The sequence below is a fragment of the Leptosomus discolor genome, chromosome 2, assembly GCF_034619465.1.
Source record: "Leptosomus discolor isolate bLepDis1 chromosome 2, bLepDis1.hap2, whole genome shotgun sequence".
Classification (NCBI taxonomy): domain Eukaryota; kingdom Metazoa; phylum Chordata; class Aves; order Leptosomiformes; family Leptosomidae; genus Leptosomus; species Leptosomus discolor.
Window position 1 is genome coordinate 17,908,067 of NC_141392.1, and position 23,146 is coordinate 17,931,212.

General features: G+C 48.4%; 1 protein-coding gene across 2 annotated transcripts in view; it reads left to right on the forward strand.

Moving 5' to 3' along the window:
- LOC104349772 (polypeptide N-acetylgalactosaminyltransferase 14) overlaps positions 1-23,146 on the forward strand; it is a 137,048-nt gene that overhangs the window by 108,306 nt on the left and 5,596 nt on the right. For both annotated transcript variants that reach the window (XM_086460667.1, XM_086460668.1), the window contains 9 exons: positions 1,388-1,453; positions 3,566-3,687; positions 8,193-8,280; positions 8,962-9,046; positions 10,471-10,574; positions 15,094-15,220; positions 17,775-17,867; positions 19,208-19,291; positions 20,470-20,614. In XM_086460667.1, the coding sequence (XP_086316793.1) occupies positions 1,388-1,453; positions 3,566-3,687; positions 8,193-8,280; positions 8,962-9,046; positions 10,471-10,574; positions 15,094-15,220; positions 17,775-17,867; positions 19,208-19,291; positions 20,470-20,614 (914 nt within the window). The remainder of the gene's footprint in view (positions 1-1,387; positions 1,454-3,565; positions 3,688-8,192; positions 8,281-8,961; positions 9,047-10,470; positions 10,575-15,093; positions 15,221-17,774; positions 17,868-19,207; positions 19,292-20,469; positions 20,615-23,146) is intronic.

Genomic DNA, 23,146 nt, shown 5'->3' on the forward strand with positions numbered 1-23,146 from the left:
CTGAAAGGAGAAAGGTTTGTAGAAATGCAGTTTCCCTCTCGCAGCATACCCAATGCTGTGCTCCTTGGAGAAGGAGGAGGGCTGGGTTTAAACTCCTTTCATTCTTGGGGCACCAGGGGGGAGCTTGTTTCCGGCCTAACTTAGAGCAGCCCCTTGGCAACTCTAAATCAGTGCTTCTCAGCTGTCTTACATCTCCTTTCCTGTGATAGTCTGAGCCTGCTGGCATCTGGTCTGCATGCATTTACATAAAATACATGTATTTGCATAATATGCTACACACACGGTCAGTTTTTCCCTGCAACCCACCCCAAGCAATTGGTGCTTTTATCTTGTGCCTAGTTGTGTCTCATTTCTCACGTCTGTCTGTCCGCTGACCTTTATTCACTGGGCTGCAGTTGTTCTGCACATGGGTTCCAGCTCTTCCCAGCAAATTTCCATCATGGGTCTGTAGCCAACCTCTGCCACTTCTGCTCTTCTGGTGTGCGCAGAGGCAGTGCAGCTCTGTACCCAAGTTGTTAGGGATACCAGTATGGTGATGTTTCTTGTCAGCAAAGATTTCTGGAGGGGATGGAGGCACTCGAAGGTCCATGTAGGAGCACGAGATGGGTGGCAGGGATGGGGCACATGCATATGTGTTTATAGTGCTAAGGTAGAAGAGGCAGAGAAGGGGTGAGAGGCACGAAGGGGTTGTGGAGGTCATGGCGTGAGTGTGTGGAGGTAGAGGGGGCTGTGATGGGTGTACTTGCCTGCGGACCCAGCTCTTGCTGGGAGAAATGCGGGTGAGGAGGGATGCTGGGGCTGCAGACAGCACCAGGGCAAGAGCAGTGGCAGCAACTGCTTGTGGGATTGCAGGACCTCACTGCCTTAGGTGTGGGTGGCTGTAGGGCCTTTCTGCCCCGTGGAGCTGCTGCTCAGGATGTGAGGAGCCCCCAGCTGCTCCACAGGGCTCTCTTTGACAATCCCTTTCTTCTCACTGAGCGGTCGCAGGCCACCTCAGGAGGCTCCTGCCCTACCTGGCAGACATGCATCAAACGGTTTATGTGTTGCTTTGCAGCTACCAAAAATAATCATTTGCATTAATGTGCAAAGACTCCGACTCTGACCTCAACCACAATTCTTCTATGCTGACTTTACAGTATAATTCAGCTGTTCATGGTGTAAATCTGCTGGGTCTATACTAGTGTTATGAAAACTGCTGCTCTGCCAGTCCTGATTTACACTGCTTGATCTGAGGGGTAAGACTGTTGAGCCCCAGCAGTGCCATTGCCCTAACAAGCCATCAGCCAGTCTGGGATGGGGTCCTCCCACGCTCCCCTAGAACCATTTCTGCTGCCAGAGCCACCATGAGGGCTGAGGGTGACATGTCCTCCCTTTGTTTTTCCCCAAGCTGATGACTGCCGCTTGTTGAGCAAGCTCCCCAAGGTGAAGTGCTTGCGGAATGGACAGCGAGAAGGTAAGAGCTGCCTGCCCACAACCCAGGTGGGAAACAGATTTTGGGAGGTGTGAGAGTGATGGAGGGGGGATCTCAGTGGAGTGGGCAACAGTGAGGTCAGTGGCTCTTGGAGACCAGGGCCCCTGATAAAAGGAGATGTGATAAAGGACTAGGAGTTGAAATGGATCCCCACTGTTTCACTGAAAAAGATGGGACTATTAAGATATCCAATGAGGCTCAGCTGTAGCTTATTAGCCAGAAAATTAGAACAGCCAAAACAAAGCCCCGGGTCTTACTTTTAAAGATGTTTGCTCTAATGAAAGAGAGGAGATCTGCTCCTACTGCTTCTGTGGGGAATTTTTTTTTTTTTTTAAAGAATTAATTATATTTGAAAGATTAAGAAGGGCTATATGGAGGATGAATGTATGCCCTACTGTGTTGCTGCTGAATGTATGCCCTACTGTGCTGCTGCTGGCAACCTTTTGAGATGTTTTCCAGCTCTCCATAGTCTGAATGGGTGTTTTCAAGTCCTGCTTTGCAGTATTAGGAATACAAAACCCAAGCTTTTTCATGCTGACAATTGAAAGCATGAATCCAGGTGTGTGTCGGGTTGGGGAGATTGAGGAGCAGAGAGGAGTTGTCTGTGAATTCTTTCTGCAGAAGGTTTCAGCTCCATAGGTCTGGTGTCTGGGTGGCATCACCCGCCCATGGGTATAAGAGACATATGTGTTGGCAGGAGAGTAGGGGAGGTCTCCATAGGTGTGCATCTCCTTCTTACTCTTCTTCCCTGTGTTATTGGGGTACATACATGCTCACCTCTAGCACTGGATGGACCTGGAGAAGTTAGTGCTCTATAAAGCAGTCAGGATTTGGAAATCCACCTGGAGGGCTTACCTCAGTAGGTCACTGAAGCTTTGTCCCTCAGAACCTGCCAGGATTTGGCGAGGGCTGGGGTGGGTACAGCAGACTGTGCCTACCCACAAGGTCTTAGAAGCTGCAGAGAGAGATATGGAGGCAACTTGTGTTGCAGGAGGTGACCTTGGCAAACGCTACATTGCTCCAGGCTTTGTTCTCCTCTCCCTCCTGCTCAGAGGCTGTTCCTTGGCCCCTTTCCTGTAAGGAGTTTTAATGTGAAAGTCAGTGATGACGTCCTGCGTGGACCAGAGGTGCAGCTGCTCCCGAAACCCTTCTGTCTCTCTTTATCTGCCCCTATCCCCCCTCATATTACTGCTTTTCTCCTTCATCAGGAAGCTCTACTCCCCTTGAGCAGCCTGCCTCTCCTCCTGTTTGCCAGTGGAACATCTCCTTTCTTACGTTGCGGTTCACTAGAGCGTTGGCTGCAGGCAGGAGGAGTGTTGGGAAGTCGGTTGACTCCTGTATAAATAGACACAGAGCATCTTTGAGAGCAGTGATCTTGTCAAAGAGTCCGGTGTGAAATCCGTGCTTGCAGCTGCTTTCCGTGACCTCCCTCTTTGTTCATTTTTCTCTGTCACAAGCACATGCAGCAATCCATCTCCAGCTCTGAAGGACTCTAATTTCACCGTCAGGGTCCTGATGAGCCCAGCAGGCTCTTAGCATCTTGAGAGCCGATTCTCTTTCTGTGGTGGAAAGCGTTTTCCCATTGAGCTGCAGATCAGCAGTGCCCTCAGGGTGGGAGTGAGATCTGGGGGTCACTGGGGCACAAAAAGAGGCACAAGGAAGGAAGGTCAGCAGTCTAAGAAAAGCGTAATTCTGGCACAAGATGATCCCACCCTCGACTCCCCTGGCCCATTCCCCGCTGACTTAGGTCTATGTTAGATTTAATACCTACAGTGGGTTATGGAAGCATTTCAAGTTGTGTTTTGCCCCAGAAGGTGACAGCAGAAATAATTGTGCAAATTAAGGGTTGACACAAATGCCATAAATCATTAATCTAGGTGGAGCCATTTCTTTACTTTAGTGACCTTAGGAAACAGTTGATGTGCCTTGCAGCACCAGGAAGGAGGCAATGAACCTGGGCCATGTTTTGTCCGAGTGGGATTTAAATGGGTCACAGCCCAGGAGGTGTGTGAGTTCAAGACACCATGCTGGAAGAGCCTGGGGACATTGTCCCATCCACCCAGGTGGCAGCTGACGTGGTGTGTCCCTGAACAGGTCTGATCCGGTCCCGAATCCGAGGGGCGGATGTGGCACAAGCAGGAGTCCTGACCTTCCTCGACAGTCACTGCGAGGTGAATAAGGACTGGCTGCTCCCTCTGCTGCAGAGGATCAAAGAGGTGAGTGATCCTGAGAAACCAAGGCCACTCTTGGGGGATGTGTCACTGATGTCCACCTCCTCTTCCCTCTCAATGGGCGTGACTACCAGATGCATGCAGGCATCCGAGCAAGAAAGCAATGAGCTTTTCGGGTGCAAAGTGGCCTTTGCTGGTCTTCCTCCAACCCAGCAGCCAGGTGGGGTTCTCTCTGTGACTGGGAGAGTGGGCGGGTGGGTGGGACAAGGTGCCTCCCAGGGCAGCGAGGCTCTAACCAGCAAGCACAGGTTGAGTGGTGAAAGGGGAATATGTGGGCAGTGCTCCAGCAGAGTTTTTAATTAGGCTCATGTAAAATGTTCAGCGCTGATGATTTAAGGGAGTGACGGCTCCTTGAATAGGGGCCGAATTTAATTTCATGCAAATTAAGCACTAATAAATTGATTTAATAGGATTTAAATTCTGCTGATTTCGGAGCAGACAATGACATTCGCCTTTCGCCGGCGGCGACTCCCTCACCAGACGTGCACTCAGAGGCTCCCGGCACCTTGTCACTTGAGTCAGAGGGAGCTCTGTGCTGGTGACCTGCTGGCATGGTGCAGGGGATCAAGCCTTCAGCTCCGGCACGATGTGTGGTCCTTTCCCTTCGCTGTACCTCGTTCCTCCACCCTTGCTACACCTCTGGCTCCTGATTGCTAGTATTTATTACTCAGTAATTTTAAAACTACTGAATTATGTTGAAATAAGGGCAGCTGAGGAGAAAGGGGAAGCCAAGGCAGTGGGTTATGGATAAACCTGCTCGGCTGGTGTTCACCATGCCCGTCATCCAAGGTGTCCTGCTTTTCGTGACAGCTGTGCTGGCTGAGCTGTGTGTCCCCTGTGTGCAGCCGCGATGGGACATGGGGAAGTGGGGGCACAGCACCAGGTCAGGTCCCTCTGCAGTGGGGGAGGGCAGTCGGTTCTGCTGGCGCATGTAGCGCAGCTAGCGCTGGAGGGGTCCTGATAAATGGTAATATAATGAAAATGGCCTTTTCAGATTATCGATCACAGCTCCGGTGGAATTCCGAGAACATGTACTATGATACCGCACTGGAGCTTCACAGCTGGCCTGCCCCGGGGAGGGTTTCACCACTAAAGTTTACTGCATTGGTTGTTCCTCTGAGCTTTTTTAAAGCAGGCATTCCCTGTTTTCTGCTGAAGCCCGACTGTATTTTGGTGAGGAATATCCAGAGCAGGCAGAGCTTTTGGTGTGTTTTGGCAGAAGGGCAGTAGTGATGGTGGCAGGACGGGGGCAGACAGAGCTGTTTTCCTGTGCAGCTCTGAGACTGTGCCCCATGTACAGCACCCATGGGGTAGGTTAATGTGGGTGACACATGCGGCATTGCCATAGGAGCGTCACTGCATTGTGGTCTGAATATAGCATCAAATGTATGCGTCACTTCTGCGAACTTCCTTTTATTTGCTCTTCTGGGTTAAATCTTTCTCTGGCTGGAAGTAAGGCGGTCTGTGAGCTTGCACTGCTGCTCATGCTGCTTTTACCCTAGCCGGTGTCTTGCAGCTCAGGCAGCAAGGGAGGCTTATTATGAAGAGGGACTTGCAAAGCAAGTGGGGTCCCGCTTACTTGCTCTTTAACTGCCTGCAAGAGCTGCAGGGTAAGGGCAGAGAGTCCTCGGTTTCCTTCTTCATAGGCCCACGGTATCCATGCTTTCCATCAGGGTTAAAATATTGATCAATGAAGTGTATGAAATGTTACTGCTGCCACCTTCAGGCTGTGCTAAAGAGATGGCTTCCCTGTCCGAGCACTGCGGTAGAGGGTTAGCTGCCTAGAAAGAGCATTTTCTTACCGTGTTACTCGTAGGAACAGTCTGCTTTGAGCTAATGTGATTTAAGCTTCAAGCAAAGGAGCCGTGAGTGGCTCTTGCCACCACCACCCATCCCGTATGTTGCTTCTCTTATTTTCTCAGGTAGAGTAGCTATTCCTGCAGCTTTCTGTGGTGGGAAACGCCAGACCCTGTGTGTGCCACCATGCACTGGCATGGACATATGTGAAGGTGCCCCTTGAGCTCCACGTCGAGCTTTCCCGGCAGCTGATGGCACCCCTCCCCAGGCCCACACTCACTTTTGGGCGTGGGTGGTGCGTTCCCAGCATGTGGGTTTGGAAACAAGAAGGACTAGAAAGCCTAAGAGCAAGTGAAGGGGTGTAGGGGGAAGAGAGGGGGGATCCAGGGGGTCCTGGACCTGTGCCTGGGAGGGTGCGTGTCTCAAGGAGCGTCAGCGACAGCGGGTGTTTTGCACCAGCATGTTTGTGAGCATAAGACTGTGAGCGCGTGGGCATGGGCTCTTGTTTTTACTTACAGAACAAGTATCTTTAAAGCCATTAACGGTGCATTTCAATGGAATAACTTTTCTAAAAATATAATTATCCAGCCGAAGGCATTTTTACAGTGTGACTCAGCAAGCTCACCCCAAAACTAGATTTGCAAATGGCACTGGGATGAACCAGTGGATCTCCCCTAGTTTGATGCTGTCCTGGGGGAGGCAGATGAGGGGTAGCCTGGCCCTCTAGCCTTGCCTGATGCTGCTGTAGGGCCAGAGGAACAACCATGGCCCTTTTTGTGGACCATTATAAGGTCATGATGTAGAGGTTGGGAGACAAGCTGCACTCAAGGTCCTTTAACAGTGTTGAAACATATCCAATGTCTTCAAGACCATTTTCAGTTTTTTCCTGTGGAATTAGTTCCATAATTTGATTTGTTTGAGAAGTGTATTTTAAGAAATGCATTCTCAGGTTTTTGAGAATTTCACGTGAAAGGGGATTGAAGATTTGGGTGTTGTTAATATTAACATGACCTGGCATGGGAAAGTATGAGAAAAACAGAAAGGTGAAGCTGTCTATAATAAGATCTGGTGCTCAACGCAAAATAAATCACAGCAACAGCGCTGTGCTCTTGGGCATGCCATGCTTTTCTTTTGAGGGCCAAAGAGATCTTTATGAAAGTTGAATAAATATAAATGTCCCCATGACATGTCAGGGAAAGTGAGGCAGGGAGAAGGTTCCACTGCTGAAAGCTGCTAGCACTCCGCAGTAATGCACTCAGCCAAAAGGTAAAGGGGATTTTCTTGCAAGAAGTTGTGCTGTGCAATGAGTATAGGTGTGGAATTGAAACTGGGGACGAGTGTGGACTAGTTGGAAGTGCTCACCAGTAAGATGCTCGAGGGGCAAGTTTTAAATGACTAGATACAATTTTTTCCCTGCAGTGTTCAGCATGAAAAGTAGATGCTTTGCTTAAAACCTTTCCTCTGCCCTCAGCCAACTAAAGGAAACTACTGAACTGTGGCAGTTTGGGGGGCACTATGCAGCAGCTCCGATGGGTTTGAAAGGCTCATCGTGCTTGAATGTGACCTGAGTTTCTCCATGCAGTATGTAGGTACAGCACACCTTGCCCTTTCAGTGGGATGTTTGACTCGAAGGAAGTCATGTTAAGACTCCCGGCTTGACGTTGTTATGGAAATACCAAGTATTTGTTGTGCTTATTTGGAAAACCTGAGCTCTAGTCTAGCTCCCAGCTCATGGCCTTTGGTTGCTTCTTCCTACAGCTGCATTTGAATACTTCTTTGTTAGGACTAATTTCTAAAACAAAGTCTTTTCCAAGTGAGGGAGCAAGCCCGTGTGTGCTCAGATGCTTTCCTTTGCATGGCTGTGAAAAATGATTTAATCTGGCGAGGGTAAAAGCTTGAAGTTTGAGCTATAATTGGAGTTTGGGATTTTTGAAAAGAAAAAGGGAGATAAGAGACCAGTCAAAACTGTCAGAGTCTCTTCCTCCTGTAGATATTTTTGTTCATAACTGTTTGTATAATCTCTTTGCCCATAACAAGATGTTAATTAAATCACCACCAACTATTTAAAATAATTCTGGTCTTTTTTTTTTTTAACCCTTTCACACCTTTGGCAAAATTCCTGTATCCCCATAGTTTGCACATTTAAAAATTGCCTGTATTTAAGCCGCTTGACTGGCCGTGTTTTTCCTCTGTCATTTCAACTGCCTGTTTGTTGCCTGACTTCTGAAATCCAGTAAAAAGTGTTTAAGGGAAGTGAAATGGGAGTGCGTTGGTAAATTTGCAAAAGGCAGACGGAGCTTTGCATCCAGCTGAGTGCGGCGCTGAGTTACACACACAGCCTGCAGAGGGAGAGACTGCGGGTGAACCCAAAGCCAGTGAGGGATGCTAGCTCAGCAGCCCAGCAGCACGCAGTCCTCTTTCCCAGAAGAGGCAGTGCCTGCCTTCCCAGCCTCTCTTAACAGTGTGCCCCTGCCTACCAGGAATACCTCTGCTTGGTGCTGCTGCCATTAATTCCTTGGTTGAACTGATGTGATGACTGAGGAGGAGGAGGCAGTGATGGGCACTTGTCCCTGGCAAACTTGAATGACAGCAAGATTTCCAGCCACCTGGTGTCTCCAGGAGTTTAAAGAGTCCCTTGACCAGTTTGAGAGGTGTGATCTGAAGTCATGGGTCGTTTTGCTTCTGCTTTCCAGGATCCCACACGAGTGGTCAGCCCCGTTATTGACATCATCAACTTGGACACTTTTGCCTATGTGGCAGCTTCCTCAGACCTCAGAGGAGGTAAGCCCAAGCTGCATGCATGCCCCGCAAGCATCCATCCTGTGGTGTGAACATGCACTGGCCCGAGGAGCTGGTAGCCCTGCATCACATCGCTGGCTCCTGCTACGCTGCAAAAAGTGCATTAGCACTGTTCAGTGCTCCCCGCTGGCTGTTTTCAGGCTATTTTAGAGACAGGTAAGCGTAGTTTGAGGAATGGTGTTTGCTACAGTGGATAAGGCGGTCAAGCAGGAAAGAAGGGTCATGTTGAAGCCACCCTTGGCAGCACTGAAAGCCGGGCTGCTGACAAGAGGAGATGGGCGATGTCTAGGCAACAAATGGAGGATGCGACTGTAGTGCTTATTAGTATGCCTGTGCTATTTGTAGCACACAATATCCATCAGACCGTGTATCTGTGTGCACAAGGGGACAAAGTCAGGTTTCAGCAGCAGCTTTAATTCTGACTTTTCCTGCCTTTGGAGTGCTTGACTTTGCAATTGTAATGCAGTATGTTGTTACTTGTTCATATGCAGTAGTAAAATGTGTTAGTCACTGGACTCTTCTCTCAAGAACTGCATCTCCATGGCTTAAGTAATTTGAAAGTGGGGAAAATACTCCATGAAACACAGCTCCTGCAGCCTGCATTGCCTCCTAATCCACACCCATTTCGAATTTCCCCATGGTACTTCTCTACTTTGGTTTTAGGTTTTGACTGGAGTCTGCATTTCAAATGGGAGCAGCTTTCCCCAGAGCAGAAAGCCAAACGACTTGATCCCACCGAACCCATTAAGTAAGTCAAGAGAGGGAAAGAGGCACTTGAGGAACGTGGGGCAGGACAGGCAGCTCATCTGACCTCATTGTGTCACCATGCACCATAGCAGTGTGATATTCCTTCCAGGACAGCTCTGAACTTCTAATATCTATAGCAAGCTCCTAGCTAGCTTGGGTTTTGTGGTACAGCTTCACCTCCCAACGCTGAAGCCTGAGGGTGCTACAAATGTAGAAGGGGTATATTTATGGTTATTTGTGTTTGGTTATTTGAGTTTTGGTAGTGCTAAGGAGGCTGAATATGGTTAGGGGAAAAGCCCAGTGCTCTAGACTCCTGCTTCTCTCAGCTCAGCTTTCACTTAAAACTAAGGCAGTGTCCTTAGCCCACTTGATAAAAATGTGGTGTCTAGTCCAGCCTTTCCAGATCAGCGCTGCTCTTCTGGACTTTGATGAAGACTCCTCAGAAATTCAGGATGTGCAGGAGAGATAGTGAAACTGAATGGGAGAGATGCCATCTGTCCTTATGCCGTGGAATGGAGGGAGTCCTTCATTTTTCTAAAAAATCTCTCCTGGCAGCAAGCCTAGTGCTGGTGCCTGCATCCCCAGCTGTGAAGCACTGAGGTGTGCGGCATGGAGGAGACCAAGTGTTGGGGCAAGCTCAGGGCTTCAGAAAGCTTGCAGGGGAGCAAAGCACTGCTTCTCCTTGGGTTGCTGTTAACAGGAGCTCTCGCTGGCTTTCCAAAGGCTCTCCTTGCATTCTTGGTCATCCTCCTGTGTAGGGCACTGTGGAGACTAGCCTGGGTGCAGTAGTCACCCCAGGTCCTCCCAAGCCTACGCTAAGGCATCCACACTGTCTGTAATTGAATGGAGAGGGGACTTGTGCCAGCAAAAGGTGAGTCTCCTCAAGCTATCTTCTGAGTCTGCCCTCCTCTCCTCCACAGACCTTCTCTGTGCAGTTTTCTTAGCTAATCCAAAGAATGAAAAACAACCCTGTTTTAAAATAAAGATCACACAGCTAGTGATGGCTTTTAAAAAGCCCTTCTGAATTGGCTCTGCCTTTCCCTCCCCAGTGGAATGGTGCTCTTAGTAGGCTGGCTCCAGGCAAAAAGCCCATCTGAGTGAATAACCCCCCGAGCGCTAAATGCATTTTTGATGCTGAAGCCTACAATCAGGGCTGTGAACTTTGGGCTTGTAGGAGTTGTGCTGATGGGTGCATTAGCCAGTCATTAAGTGCCAGGCAATTTATGACTGACAGCAAAATACCAAGGCAGCTGAAAGAAAGGCTCACATGCTTTTTGAGGTGTGTAGAACTTGCTTGTTGAGAAGGAGATACATAGGTAATGTCCTGCCAATGGAAGAGGAGGCAAAAGGAAGGGCTGCTTCTGTTGCATCGACATGCCGCAGCAGTGTTTGAAAGTGAGACCTCTTCCCTTACGCGTTCTGCAGGACTCCCATCATTGCCGGGGGGCTGTTTGTGATCGACAAAGCCTGGTTCAACCAGCTGGGGAAGTACGACAGTGCCATGGACATCTGGGGTGGTGAGAACTTTGGTGAGTCACTCTTCTTCCTCCTATGCCTTGCTGCGTTGGCTTCTCTTGCTGAGTCATGCCAGATGGATGCACTGTCATTTTGCACTTTGCTTTGAAGGTTCTGCATAGTTTCCCTCAGTTACATTCATAGGTTACAGTCTCAGGTGAGTAAGGGATCCAACAACCGTGAATGATGGGAAGTGAGCAGTTGTTGGTACTCACGACTTCCGTGCTGCTTTGCTTCTCTAAAGGCAAATACCCTAAAATGCAGAGTTTTCAGCTTTGGTGAAAACACCATCCTGTTGTTTTTTGGTGAAAACACCCTCCTGTTCCTTCCTGATCTTATTTTCTCATTAATAAAGCAAAGATGTGTTGTATTGCATTGTCTGATGACAGCATTTTGAAGCTATGAACTGAGGCATCGGTGCCTCCCTGAATTTGCAGAGTGCCTGAAACAGTAGTCCTATCGGCATGCTGCAAAATGGCAAAGTAACATGGCAGCTTATCCATTCCTCTGTCGTTAGATGGCTGAGCACTGCCAGGATCTCCTTGACGCTGTCATTTTTCCTGCACCAAAATAAAAAAGTTAAGAGCTGATCTAAATTCAGTCACCTCTGCCCATTATCACAGGGCAAAATGGGCATTAAGAACTCTCCTGCATGCAAACTTGAGAGGGCACATGAAAGAGGTAACAGCGTGTCCCTTGTCCCCCATGTCAAGTGGAGGCTGGGCTGTTCTCTCTTTGAAGCCGTAGTGATGCTGCAGATCAGAGCAATAGACTGTATCCGTGAAAGAAGGGGGAGGCACTTGATGTCAGGGAGACAGATCAGAACCTGGCTTTAATAGCTTACACCTCTGGGGAGTATGGCTAGCAAGGAAGGAAGGATCTTGTGTCTTAACACATACGGTGGTGCTGTCAGTCATCCAAGGGAACAGATGCTGCCGCCTTGCAGTAACCCATCCGCTGCCTGGCACTGTTGTTTCCTTCACATGCCTTTTTCCTCTAGCATATTTTATTTATTGATCTCTCGTTATGCAGTAGGATCTTGCTCCTTTGTGCTTTCTCTCTGTGAGTGGCTGTCTTGCCACCAGGCTGACTGAAAACATCTGCTTCTCTGAGTGGGGTGACTGAGGAAACCGAAGAAGGGAGCAACAGCCCTCCCACCTCCCCCACTGGATCAATGGCCCCAACAGAGCATTCAAGAAGGGAACTAGACAGGAGGAGAGGGACTGCCATGCCGTGCCTGACCTGCTGTCTGTTTCTGCTTGTCACTCATCTCTGACAGCGGCCAGCCCAAGCTGCTCCTGGGAGATGAACAGTGATGGGGCAGCCTGCCCTCTGGGGAAGCTCCATCCCGGCAGCAGTGTCAGGCATTGCGCTCCTTACACGTGGTCATGGCCCATCCTATGGAGCGTGGTGTTTCACGTATGTGGTCATGGCCCATCCCAGGGAGTGCCATGTTTCCCTTACTGATGCTGTGCCCTGGAAGGCTGGTCCCAACTGAACATGCGCTGGCTGTGCTGCAGGGTGTATCGCTGCCTCAGGGCATCAGTGAGACAAAGGGAAGCCAGGCAGGTTAACACGGCCATACAAAAGTGCAGGTCTGCATAGCAGCAGGGCAGATCCTGTCTTGCCCATCGCCCTGAGAACAGAAGCATGCCTGGCTCAAAGCTGTGTCTCCTGCAGGCGCAGCAGTCGAGGGCAGCATGTCCTGCCTCTCCTTCGCACACAGACAAGGGCAACTGTGTACCCTGCTGGCTCTGGTCACTTCTGGGCAGGTGACAGAGAGCAGGAGCTGACCGAGCAACTGCTGCTTTTGGGCACTTGCGGTGAATCTGCTTTTTCTGGTAGCTTAGTCCTGAGGGGATGCAGGACTCTGGTTCTGGGCAGCATTGCTGCTGCCTTTAATGTTATTGACTGACCAGCTAGAGGGGGCTGGAGACTTCAGGCAAAACAAAAACAAGTGTGTTTGGGTTAGAAAGTGGACATTGTAGATGTTTTATTTCTTAAATTTATTTAATCCCCTGTAAGTGAATTGATGAGTAATGGCAGAAGGACTTGCAGGCCAGCAAGAAGCACTAAAGGTATTTTGCCAAGCTAAGGCCAGGCCCAGTGCACCGCAACGTGTACTGCTCACATCTCTCCTGGGGGTCACTTGGAGGGGCCACCCACACGGGAGACATCTCTTAAGGGTCAGGTGAAGCACACTGTTGGTTCTTGCTCCTCTGATTCCTCTGAGCTGGTGCCATGCCATGCCTTCACTGGTGCCTCAGTTTACCTCCTCCTGGGGCATTTAGTTCTTGGCTGCCTGTCTGAAGGCCTTGTTTGTTAGCTGCCAGGGATGGCTCTGTGAGTCATCCCTACCTGCCGAAACCTGTGCTTTAATTGTTCCCGCTGGGACTGGAGCAGGGTCTGCAGGGTGCAACACGTCTAAAGTGGAGAGCTCAGACTCCTCACCACCTCCTGCCTCCCCAGCGCTCTGTTCTCATTCCAGTTCATGCTGCACAGAGATCACCTCAGCCCACCTCCTCATTAGGCTTTAAATTAAGAGCAGACAAGGACTGAACAGTGCAAGTGATTCCCTTTTAGCGCTTCAGGGAGCTGCTCTTCTCCCAGCTGAGCAGAAGGACCAGAGGAGGGGAAGGCGTGACATAGCAGCCACGCTGTGGTTCACAGCTGCTCAGCGGATTGCCCCCTTTATCGGTCGCCCTTCTGATTTACACAGCAGCGCTGGCAGCGTGGCCGGCGCTGTGACACACAGGCAAATGAGAGCAACAGCCACGTGTGAGGGGAACTGAGTGCAGCAGCTTAGAGCGGCCACATCCTGCTGTAATCTCATTTCCCTGCAGCTGTGATTAAGGTTGCTCCCAATATAGCACCAGGACATGGCACAAGGGCAAGTTTTATTGGCCTGTTAATACCCGGTGCTGGGGAAAGTGGTGAGGCTCCAGCTGCTGTTGCAGCTCTTGCCTGTAAACACCACAGTGAAGGGAAGGGGAGGGAATTTCTGGGAAAAAATACTTCTCCCTGCTGTGCTTTCCTGCTCCAGCCTTTGCTGGCTCCTGCTGCCAGGGCCAGCTGTTGAGGGTGGGCTCAAGAGTCAAGGTGAGAGGGCTTTGTGGCTATGCCAGCCTCCCGTTTCCATCAGCTCAGGAGCAGGCAGGTGTGCTGGGAGCCAGGATGGGAGTGACAGGAAGGTGGCTCCCATCTCTGCAGTGACGTGCACCTCATGGCTGAGCCATGTGTCCTGAGAGTAGGTGGCTTTGGAGGTCTGGGTTCCAATTCTCCTTCGGTCCTCAAATCTGTGAGTTGTTTTCAGAGGGGTGACAGCTTTGTGGGCTGGCAGTGGAGGAGGAGGAAGAGGACTCCTGTCCCTACTGCCCAAATGGCCTTCCTGCCACAGGCACTTGTCTTGCCAACATCCAACCTGGGGAAAGTCATCCTTGTGCTGTGGTATGTGAGTGGACTGCTGCGAGCACAAGCTGGCAAAGACAATGGGTGGCCTCCTGTCTGACTTCTGTAGTCAAAGGTGGGGGGAGTGAAAAGGAATTTGTAGTTTTGGAGTAAATATATACTAAGTGTAGCTCTATACTGTCAACAGATGATAAAATAGGATGCAAAGAACTGCAGAAGCCTTTTCTTTTTAATTTAATTTCATTTCCATGCTGGTTCTGTCTAAGCATGACTTTCTGACAATATAGCTGCAGATTCATAGCTTCACAGGCGTTAGGACCAGATGGACCCATTAGATCAGCCATTCTGCTCACCCGTCCTACCTCGCCAGCTAGGATTTCATCCAGCTCCCTGCCAAGAGCCCCATAACTTCTGGTGTCAATTGTGTCACCAGCTCATTTTCTTCCAGAAGGGCCCTGTGGACCAGCCAGAGAGCAGCTTGGGGCAACTGGGAGACATTTCCCATACTGACAGCTTATGCAGATTTTTTGGGGATAATCCCTCCCACCACTGACCTTTGTTTGTGCAAAGGTGCGTGCCTTGTTGGATCACCACGTGGCACTCATGGCCTGGAGTACGTGCTGGGCAGGGTAAGCTCATATCCATTTTGGGACAGGTGATGGATGCACAGCTCGCTCACTTTGCAGAATCACTGGTGGATTCATAAAGATAATGACAGTCGTAGTCACTAACAAACAGAATTCATGGCCTCTCCTGGTGAACTTAACAGCCCTTTGGAGGGAAGTGACTCTGAAATAGGCAGTGCAGAAGTAATTATGGGAGCACAAAACTGGCAAGATGATTCTGTGATGTAAGTGGGGCTGCATGAAAAGGGACCTACTTATCATCTTGTTCTCGCCATTGTGTTAGCACCTGCTGTGCTATAGGCAGGTTTCAAGTGCACTGACTTCAAACAGATGGCAAGAAGCTCTGAAATGCACTTTTGAGGGAGTTGTGCCTAGGAAAGCCCTTCTGGTGATTGATTTACCCCAGTTCAGTGTGGCAGAGGATGAAGCGAGAGGTAACACCAGGATCCAGCCTGCTGTAGGATAGAAAGACAAAATGCTGAAGCTGCTTTTCTTGTAGAAATCTCTTTCCGTGTGTGGATGTGTGGAGGGAGCCTGGAAATCATCCCCTGCAGCCGTGTTGGACATGTCTTCCGGAAGAAACATCCGTACATCTTTCCAGAGGGAAATGCCAATACATACATTAAGTAGGTATTTTGTGCTTGCTTAGCTTTTGTGAAGCGGAATAAGGTGCTGCCTTGTGGGGAGGGGGGAGCAGCGAAGAAGAGTAAAGTTTGTTTGGAAAACTTTGAAATATCCCTGGGCAGGAATCTCCTGAGCCAAAGAAAATGCAAGTCAGTATGGCTCTTCTGTAGGATTTCTACAGTGTTGAGAATATGACAGTAATAGGACACTTAGACGATACCTTTCATCAGCATGGAAATGGAGGGATGACCCCAGCATCTCCCTGAGCACTAGCTACTGTAACAGCAAATGGTTTAGACCCTAAGGTCGTCAGAACACATTTACAATGACCTGAAGTCAGGCTGCCAGCAATGTCTGTCAGTAACCAGAGACCTTAGCTGAGGGCTGAGCGTGGCTCAGCTGAACCAGAAAATTTGGTTTGTGATGCCTCTTGGAGAGAGGAGCTGAGCAGTGTGCTGGAGCAGGCAGCTTTGCCTCCGGGCTGGTGCTGCCTCTCAAGCAGGGGCCACAATGGGCCATGCCTCACTGGTGGGGGCACTGAGGGAGCTGCCAGGACATCCCAGCTGAAGGGGATCTGTCCTTACATGAAGGAACAGGGACCGAATCAGGTACTGAAACGTCTGGCTGAAATGGGCCAAGATCCTGGAAACAGCAGGAAAGGAGCGAGGTGGTCCAGAAGCAGGAATCAGCATCAGAAAGGTGATGGGAGCAGCTAGTGAAATCAGGAAGGATTTCCTTCTCTTTTAGAGCATGAAGCTGAAGGTTGTCGATTAAGTAAATGACAGAGAAAAATGCCCAGGGCACTTATACTTAATGCAGGATTGTTTCTCAGCTAAACTGCCTTCGAGTGTGTTTACACACCAGGCATTCCTTTTAGTGTGGCTTCCCCGGTGTTATAAAGAGCCAGCAGGATTTGTGCAGACCCAGCCACTTGCAGCAGGGTTACCACTGACCCGGGCTCTCTGCAGCTTCCCCACGCTTTGCATGAGACGATGAACTGCGGGCATGAAAACTGACTTCTCCTGGTTATATCTAATACATGATTTCCAGCCACGCAGCATGTGGGGCAGGAAGGGGACTTTGTCATCTTGCTTCAAAAAGATGGTGGTGAGGGGCACAGGGCATTGCTGACATGAAGGAGGAGGGCACAAATTTGAGACTCATGAGGAGGGCTCTTGCTTTTAGTAGTGAAATGACTCCTATAGAAGAGGCTGGGATGTGGCAAAATCTCCACTGTCAGAGTCGCTGCAAACCTGAGCAAAAAGGTAGCGTCTGCGTTGCATCACCTGCAGGAGGAGCAAGGGGAGCTTGAATGTGTACCACTCTTCTGGCTGCACCTCAGGCACAGGCGTCTGGGAAGTTTGGGGAGGTCTGAATCAATGCCTAGGTGTGGCATTTATCCCATGTTTCTTATAAACCCAAACAAGATAAGGAAGCCAAACCAAAAAACTCTGCACTTTGGGGAAGGCAAGAGGAAGAAGCACAATGAATGAGCAAGGGACTGAAAAGCAGTCTGGAGAAACATATCTGTAAGCATTAGAAGCTGAGTTTTTATTAACCTTATGGTCTCTATCAGCCTTAAACTTAATGTTGTAGTATGTAGACTGAGAGGAGAGGCAACTTCTGGCAACCTGATGCTATGTGGTACCTCTGTTTAAACATAGATGTTAGCAAAAATATCTCCACCTTTCTGCCAGATATTGATTTTTTTTCCACACAGCCTCTCCTTCAGTGCAAGAGACAGCTCAGGCTCCAGTGTTGTGCTGGGTTCACATGCAAACGGTCTCCTGTTCTTGCCATGTGAGACTTTGCTGGATCAGAGCCTGCCCCGCGGCAAACGCAGCCCAGTGGCATGATAGCAATAGCTTGGAGGCACTGGTCTGTCTTGGAGCAGGAGCTTGGAGGACTCCCCTGACTGAGTCAGGGATAGGCGGGTAGGCAAGGAGCAACAGAGCCATTTACAAGGAGAGTTAGAACGATCTGAAGTCAACAGAAGGTTTTCTGAGGTTCATAAACCTTCTACAGACACCTGGCTAATGTGGAAGACTGACATTTATGCCACAGCACTGTGGCCGAGGTAGTTTCTCTTAAGTTTTGAATGTTAAAATTTGCCTCAGTGAAATCCAGGAGTGCAAAACAGGAAAGTCCATACAGGATTGACACAAAGGAGATATTTGCCTTCAGTCTTTGGCAAATTTTGCACCACTTTTCAGAACTCCATCCCAGCTACTAAATAAAACCTCAGGCACACCTGCCTGGGACATGATGCTTAGAGAAGCTTCAGTCCTGAGTCTGGTGGATGCACAGCATCCCACTGAGTTTGAAATGGTGAATTCTTCACCCAAGCTTTGGCCTGTTGTGTTTGGTCCCTGGATTAATGGGGAGGAGGAGGACCTTCTCTAGTAGTGAGGGGTGGGCTGGCTCAAAGGTGGTTTGGGTGAAGCCAAAGACCAAATTGAGGATGGGAGGAGAGCAGGATGGATTAGTTGATGCATTTTAGAAATTGTCACCTTGGAGGCTTCCTTGTTTTCATCTCTCTTTTGTTGCCTCCTTCAGAAACACCAAGCGCACCGCGGAGGTGTGGATGGATGAATTTAAGCAGTACTACTACGCTGCTCGTCCCGCAGCCCAAGGGAGGCCTTATGGAAAGTAAGTGTCTTTCTCTGCTGCCTGTGCCCTGCCTGTGCCTTGCCTGCTGCAGTGAGTATTCACAGTGACGTCTCCCTGCTGCGGAAACCCGCCTGCATTGTTTCTGTAGTAACGCTCAGTTAAATGCTGATGGTAGGCAGATGCTATGAGCACTGCAATGAAACAGCTAAACAGCTAGTTTATATGCTGTGCTAGTTTATCCCAGTGAACGAATCGAATCGAGGTGGGAGAAAACCCCCTCTGCCTATGTCCTGCTCTTGGCGTTACGTACAAGTACTTCTGGTCCCAGAATGGAGTTTGGCAGAGAGAGTCCAGAGGTCTCACTGGCAGCTGAGGGGCAGGAAAATCACCAGATTTGGGGACTACTGAGGCCTTATTGGAAAGGCACGAGGGCTTTGTATGCAGAGAGTTTGCCGTTCATCCTGTGAATGGTCAGAAATGCCTCCCTGTCAGGAGGACTGTAAGTATTTGTGTTAGTTTCTCATTTTCATGTTTTTCCTTTCCTTAGAAAGTTTCCTTTGGACCACAGGGGGTTCCAAATTCAAACCCAAATTACTTGTGGCTGTTCTTCAATCTCCAGGATAAATAAATTGAAGTCCTGATGATTAACCTATTTCCACTGAATTCATATCCTCATCCCATCCATCAGCACCAAATGAAGTAACAGCTCTGTCCTGCTAAATATAGGAGGCTGTAGAGAAGATAGCCTATGCAAAGGGAAGGTACTGGAGGCTTTCTACTGCTCTCTAAATGCCAGCTCCATGGGGAGAGGCTGGTCCAGGGAGGAGCTGGAGCTTGGAAAATGTCACTATACAGCATGATCCCTCAGCAGAAATTTTGCCCTGGTTAATGAAAGAAAGAAGTATTTCACTATGTGATTAACTTCTGCTGACTTAAAGGTGTGTTTAGGTGCTCTTAGAAATCAAGGCCTTCTGTAGTCGTGTAAACTAAGAGTAAGTTATAATAGCATATATTAATTTCCTAGTACATTAGTATATTAAATTAATGTTTATTGCATATGGTAGATAGCATACATTTTTTTACTAGTAATTTTTAAATTACTGTACTTTTCCATGAATCTTTTCATCCACCAAACTCCAGGGTCCTTGTTAAAATGGCCATGTGCCATCATGCCATTTTACCAAGTGACACCTCCAAAGAGACGGAGATAAAATGACTGCCCAAGCTTATGCAGAAGAGACCAGAAAATAGAGCTGCTGATGCTCTTGTGTTTACTGGCTATGCATATCTGTTGGGTTTCTCTCAGGCTCCCTCTTTTGGTGCATTTGGTCTCACCGTAATGATTTCTGTTGTATCTCTATGATATTTTCTTTCCACAGTGTCCAGAGCAGAGTGGAGCTGCGGAAGAGGCTGAAATGCCACAGCTTCAAGTGGTACCTGGAAAACGTTTATCCTGAACTTCGGTATGGAGACGCAATCTCCACCTGTCTAGCAGGCCAGTGGGATACCCCATACCTCCTGCCTCACAGACCTGTCCTCTGCACCTCCAGTCCCCGCACCTCTCCCTGCCCCAGAGACACAGGCACCCTCTCCCTTGGGCTTCACAGAAGGGCATAGTGAATTTGGTGCTGGCTTTAAACACAGCTTGCTCACAGTGTGATGTGGTTCATTCATCATCCTGCTTTCTCTAAGCAGTCTGACAGACTCTGTGGCTCTTTGCTGCAGGGCTGGTGAGGAGCAAAGCACCAGTTACATCTCTTAGCTCTTGGGGCTTCCTCAGGTATCCTCCTGCCCATGCTGTGGGACAGCTGTATAGAGAAATAGCCAGTTTTCCTTACAAAAGTATCCCAAGGTGGAAAATCCACTGTAGGCTCTGGTGGGTTGTTTCAGTACTTAATGACTCTTGCTGACAAAACAAGCACCTAATTTCTGGTCCTTTCACATTGTTCTGTGATACTCAAGACTTCTCTGTTGTGAAACCATCCACTCTAGGAGTTCATGACCTTTATTCAGGTGGCTCTGCCTTAATCCTAGCCTTATGCTTTTCTTAATATGCACTTCCACAGTTGCTTTTGCGCAGATCCCTTTCAGGCGTTAAAATTACTCCAGAAACCGTTGCATCCATTCCCTCAGTCACTCTCAGGAGCCATTCTCAGAAAGGGTGAAAAAGTTTTGGAGGTACTTCCAGGGACCTGCTGGTGCAATGGCTGCGTGCAGAATCACGGGGTGAAAATGATTTATAGCTGTTTTCTTGCTTTTTTACCATGTGTGGCATTGCACAGCAGCATTCAAAGGGAATGCCAGGGCTCTGTGGTGGTTTGTTATAAAGTTCCCCACTCCTGTAAGCTGAAGGCTGACCTTCAGCCTGCTCACAGTCTATTCCTTGCTCCACTGTTTGCCTTGTGCAGTCGTATTTATTTTTTCCTCTGACAAAGGCCAGCCATCTATCTCTGAGTGCTGCTTCTGCAGCATCCCTGTCCAAGTACTACTCTCAGTGATTCAGTATTGTAATAGATCTTGTCACTCTCATTTTCTGAAGGTGAAATGGTGTGACTGCACCCTCCTTACCCCACTGAGCCTCCATTTGAGTACTCTGTATGCCTGGGGGAGGAGGGTTGTTGTTTTCATGCTGTTCCCGCAGGATTCCCGAGGAATCGCTGTATCAGACTGGGATGATCAGGCAAAGGCAGAGCTGCCTGGAGTCACACAAGTCTGAAGCCCAAGAGTTCCCTGTCCTGAGCTTAAATCCTTGCATCACCAGCAAAGGCACAGCAGCAACGGCACAGGTAAGATGTGTTGCCTATCCCTGTGGTGCCAGCTGGAGAGAAGGCTCCGGGGCAGGTTCAAGGTGATTTCCTAAGTTTGCTAAAGCATTATTGGAGGATTACTCATTCTACCAGCCCCTTTCCTAAGGTAGCATGTAGGTAAACCCTGGTTACCTCTGTGGAGATAACCTTCTTACCCCTGTGGAGACCCTGGGCAGCAGCAGGGACTGGTGCAGGAGCCACAGTACAGCCAGCCTGCGCTGAGCACTTACTGCTGCTCAGGAATGCCACGCGCCGTTCATCTGCAGAGATCAGAGGAAGACAAAGAGAACTATAATTTCCTCTCATCTTTCATGCTTATTTCTTTCAAAATGCACTGAATTGCAATGGTATTTATAACTTTGTAGTCTGCATTCTCTCAATATTAGATTGCCCATTAAACTAGTGAGAATTTAATGAGCATGATCTCATTTTTTTTCAATCTCACTGAGACGAGAAAAAGCCATATGAATCAGTGTTCTGAAAAGCACTTTCTCTGAAACATTAGAGCCAAGAGCAGGCACATGTGCCTTGCAGTGCAGTCACTGGAGCAAGACCCTGAAGACACGGCTTCAAAACCTGCCTTTGCTTCAGGCTCCCTTTGTGATTTTGGGCATGTCAGGAGGTTCTCTCACTCTTCCCATTTATAAAACAGGGAGGATAACAATCACTCACTTCTTTGGGGTGCCATGAAGTCATTTAATAGGCAATGGTGTGCTTGCTTCCACTTGGCTGTACATCCTAAACTCATGGTTACACATGCAAACCAGGTAGCTATGCATATAAAAGGCACGGCCTGAAGATGCTGCTGGAAGCGTCCCTAGTTTGTATGTGCAAATAATGCATGTCATTATGTGCATCTCTTTCACATGCAGTTGCATGACTGCCTTCAGTCAGGAAAATAATATCTGCTTCACAGTCTGGTACAATCAACAATGACTGCTTGAATTTTAGTCAGTTCAGAAAATACAGTGAATGTGACTGCAAGTACTGCATGGTTACAGTTCTTATGGTTTAACTGGTTTCCAGCTTTTAGAATTCTTTTTCTTCCTCTGCTGCATGGACTTTTTACACAAACAGCAAGAGAAGTGAGGTGATGAGAGCAGATCATCATGTTTTGTGGGGTCAGCTCTGCTGAAGGAAAAAAAGAATGTTTTAGTGATAAATGTGACTTTCAATGAGTTGGATGTTTTTTAAAAAATCTGGGAAAATCAGAATGGGAAATGCTGCTGCAAGCTAGCAGTTCAAAATGAAATGGCATTGGTCTTTCTGAAATACCCATTTGATGTGGTATTTTAAAATGAGAAGTGTCACGCCAACAAGTTGGATTGTTTCATTCCCATCAAACACATTTTGTTTTGACATTTCTGTGGAGTTAATTTTTTTTGAATTTTTCATGCCACAAACTTTTCATCTTCCGATTCTGATTCTGCAGCAGTTTGCAATAGGTCAGTGCTTCCCACTGGATGGCAACTCTATTTCTTGTGCATATCCAGGACTAACTCTGCAGGAGAACAGAAAAATGCACTACAAACAGGTTGCTGAATAGCTGCACTCAATAGACAGGCAGGAATAGAGAAAAACATTTTGCTTTTATCTTTCTCTGTCTTTCTAGGATAGTTCTCTGTTATTTGTACCTATGGAGAATATTTCAGATGAAAGCAGGATGTTTAAATTTTCATTGTGAATAGAAACTTGTATTTTAATTACACATTTGTTGCAAGACCACCTGAACTTGTGGATGACATGGGGGTTATAGTCACCAGGCTGTGTAGGATAGATTATGCAGCAGTCCTGAATGCCACTTAGTTTTGTGTTTGGTATACCAGAATAGAGCAATAGTCTTCACTTTTGACATACTGAAGTCATATCTTGTTTACCCTAAGCTTCATTGTTTGAAATGCAGGCTTAGCTAAATCAAAGCTGTGCTTTCCTAGCATTCAGTAAGTACTATGGAAATATTCTAGCCATCCAGATCCTTTATTATCAATGTTAGCAGCATCATTTTTTTTGCTTGATTGCCTTTCTGTAGCTGTCTCTACTAGGTTCCCCAAGCCCTTTACCAACATTACGTACATGAAGTCCTGGGACCAGGTGTGAGAAGATCTGAGCTGTCATAGATCACTGTGGTTTGAGGAAGTAAGAATAGGAGCTGTCAGATGGCAATTAATTGCTCTTTATTTTATTTTTTTCCTGTCTGTGGTGCAAGGGAAGGATGTTGTGAGCCCTCTGGCCACATCCATGGTTTGGGTAGATTGAGAAGAGTATTCTGACTGTGGTGAAATCAGATTTACACCCCTAGCAGATCTCACAGACCTTCCCTGTGGTGTCTGGTGTTAGTTGTAAATTACTAAAAGGGGCACCGAGACACAAGAAGACCCCTCATCTTTGTGTGGGAGAGCTCTGTCTTCTCATCCCTGGGATCCACTTGTCCCTTCCCTCTCCGAAAGGTCTGGTGTGAGCCAGGGCAGGCTCTGTCCCCTGGGGTGGCTCTCAGAGGGACCTGCTTTTGAG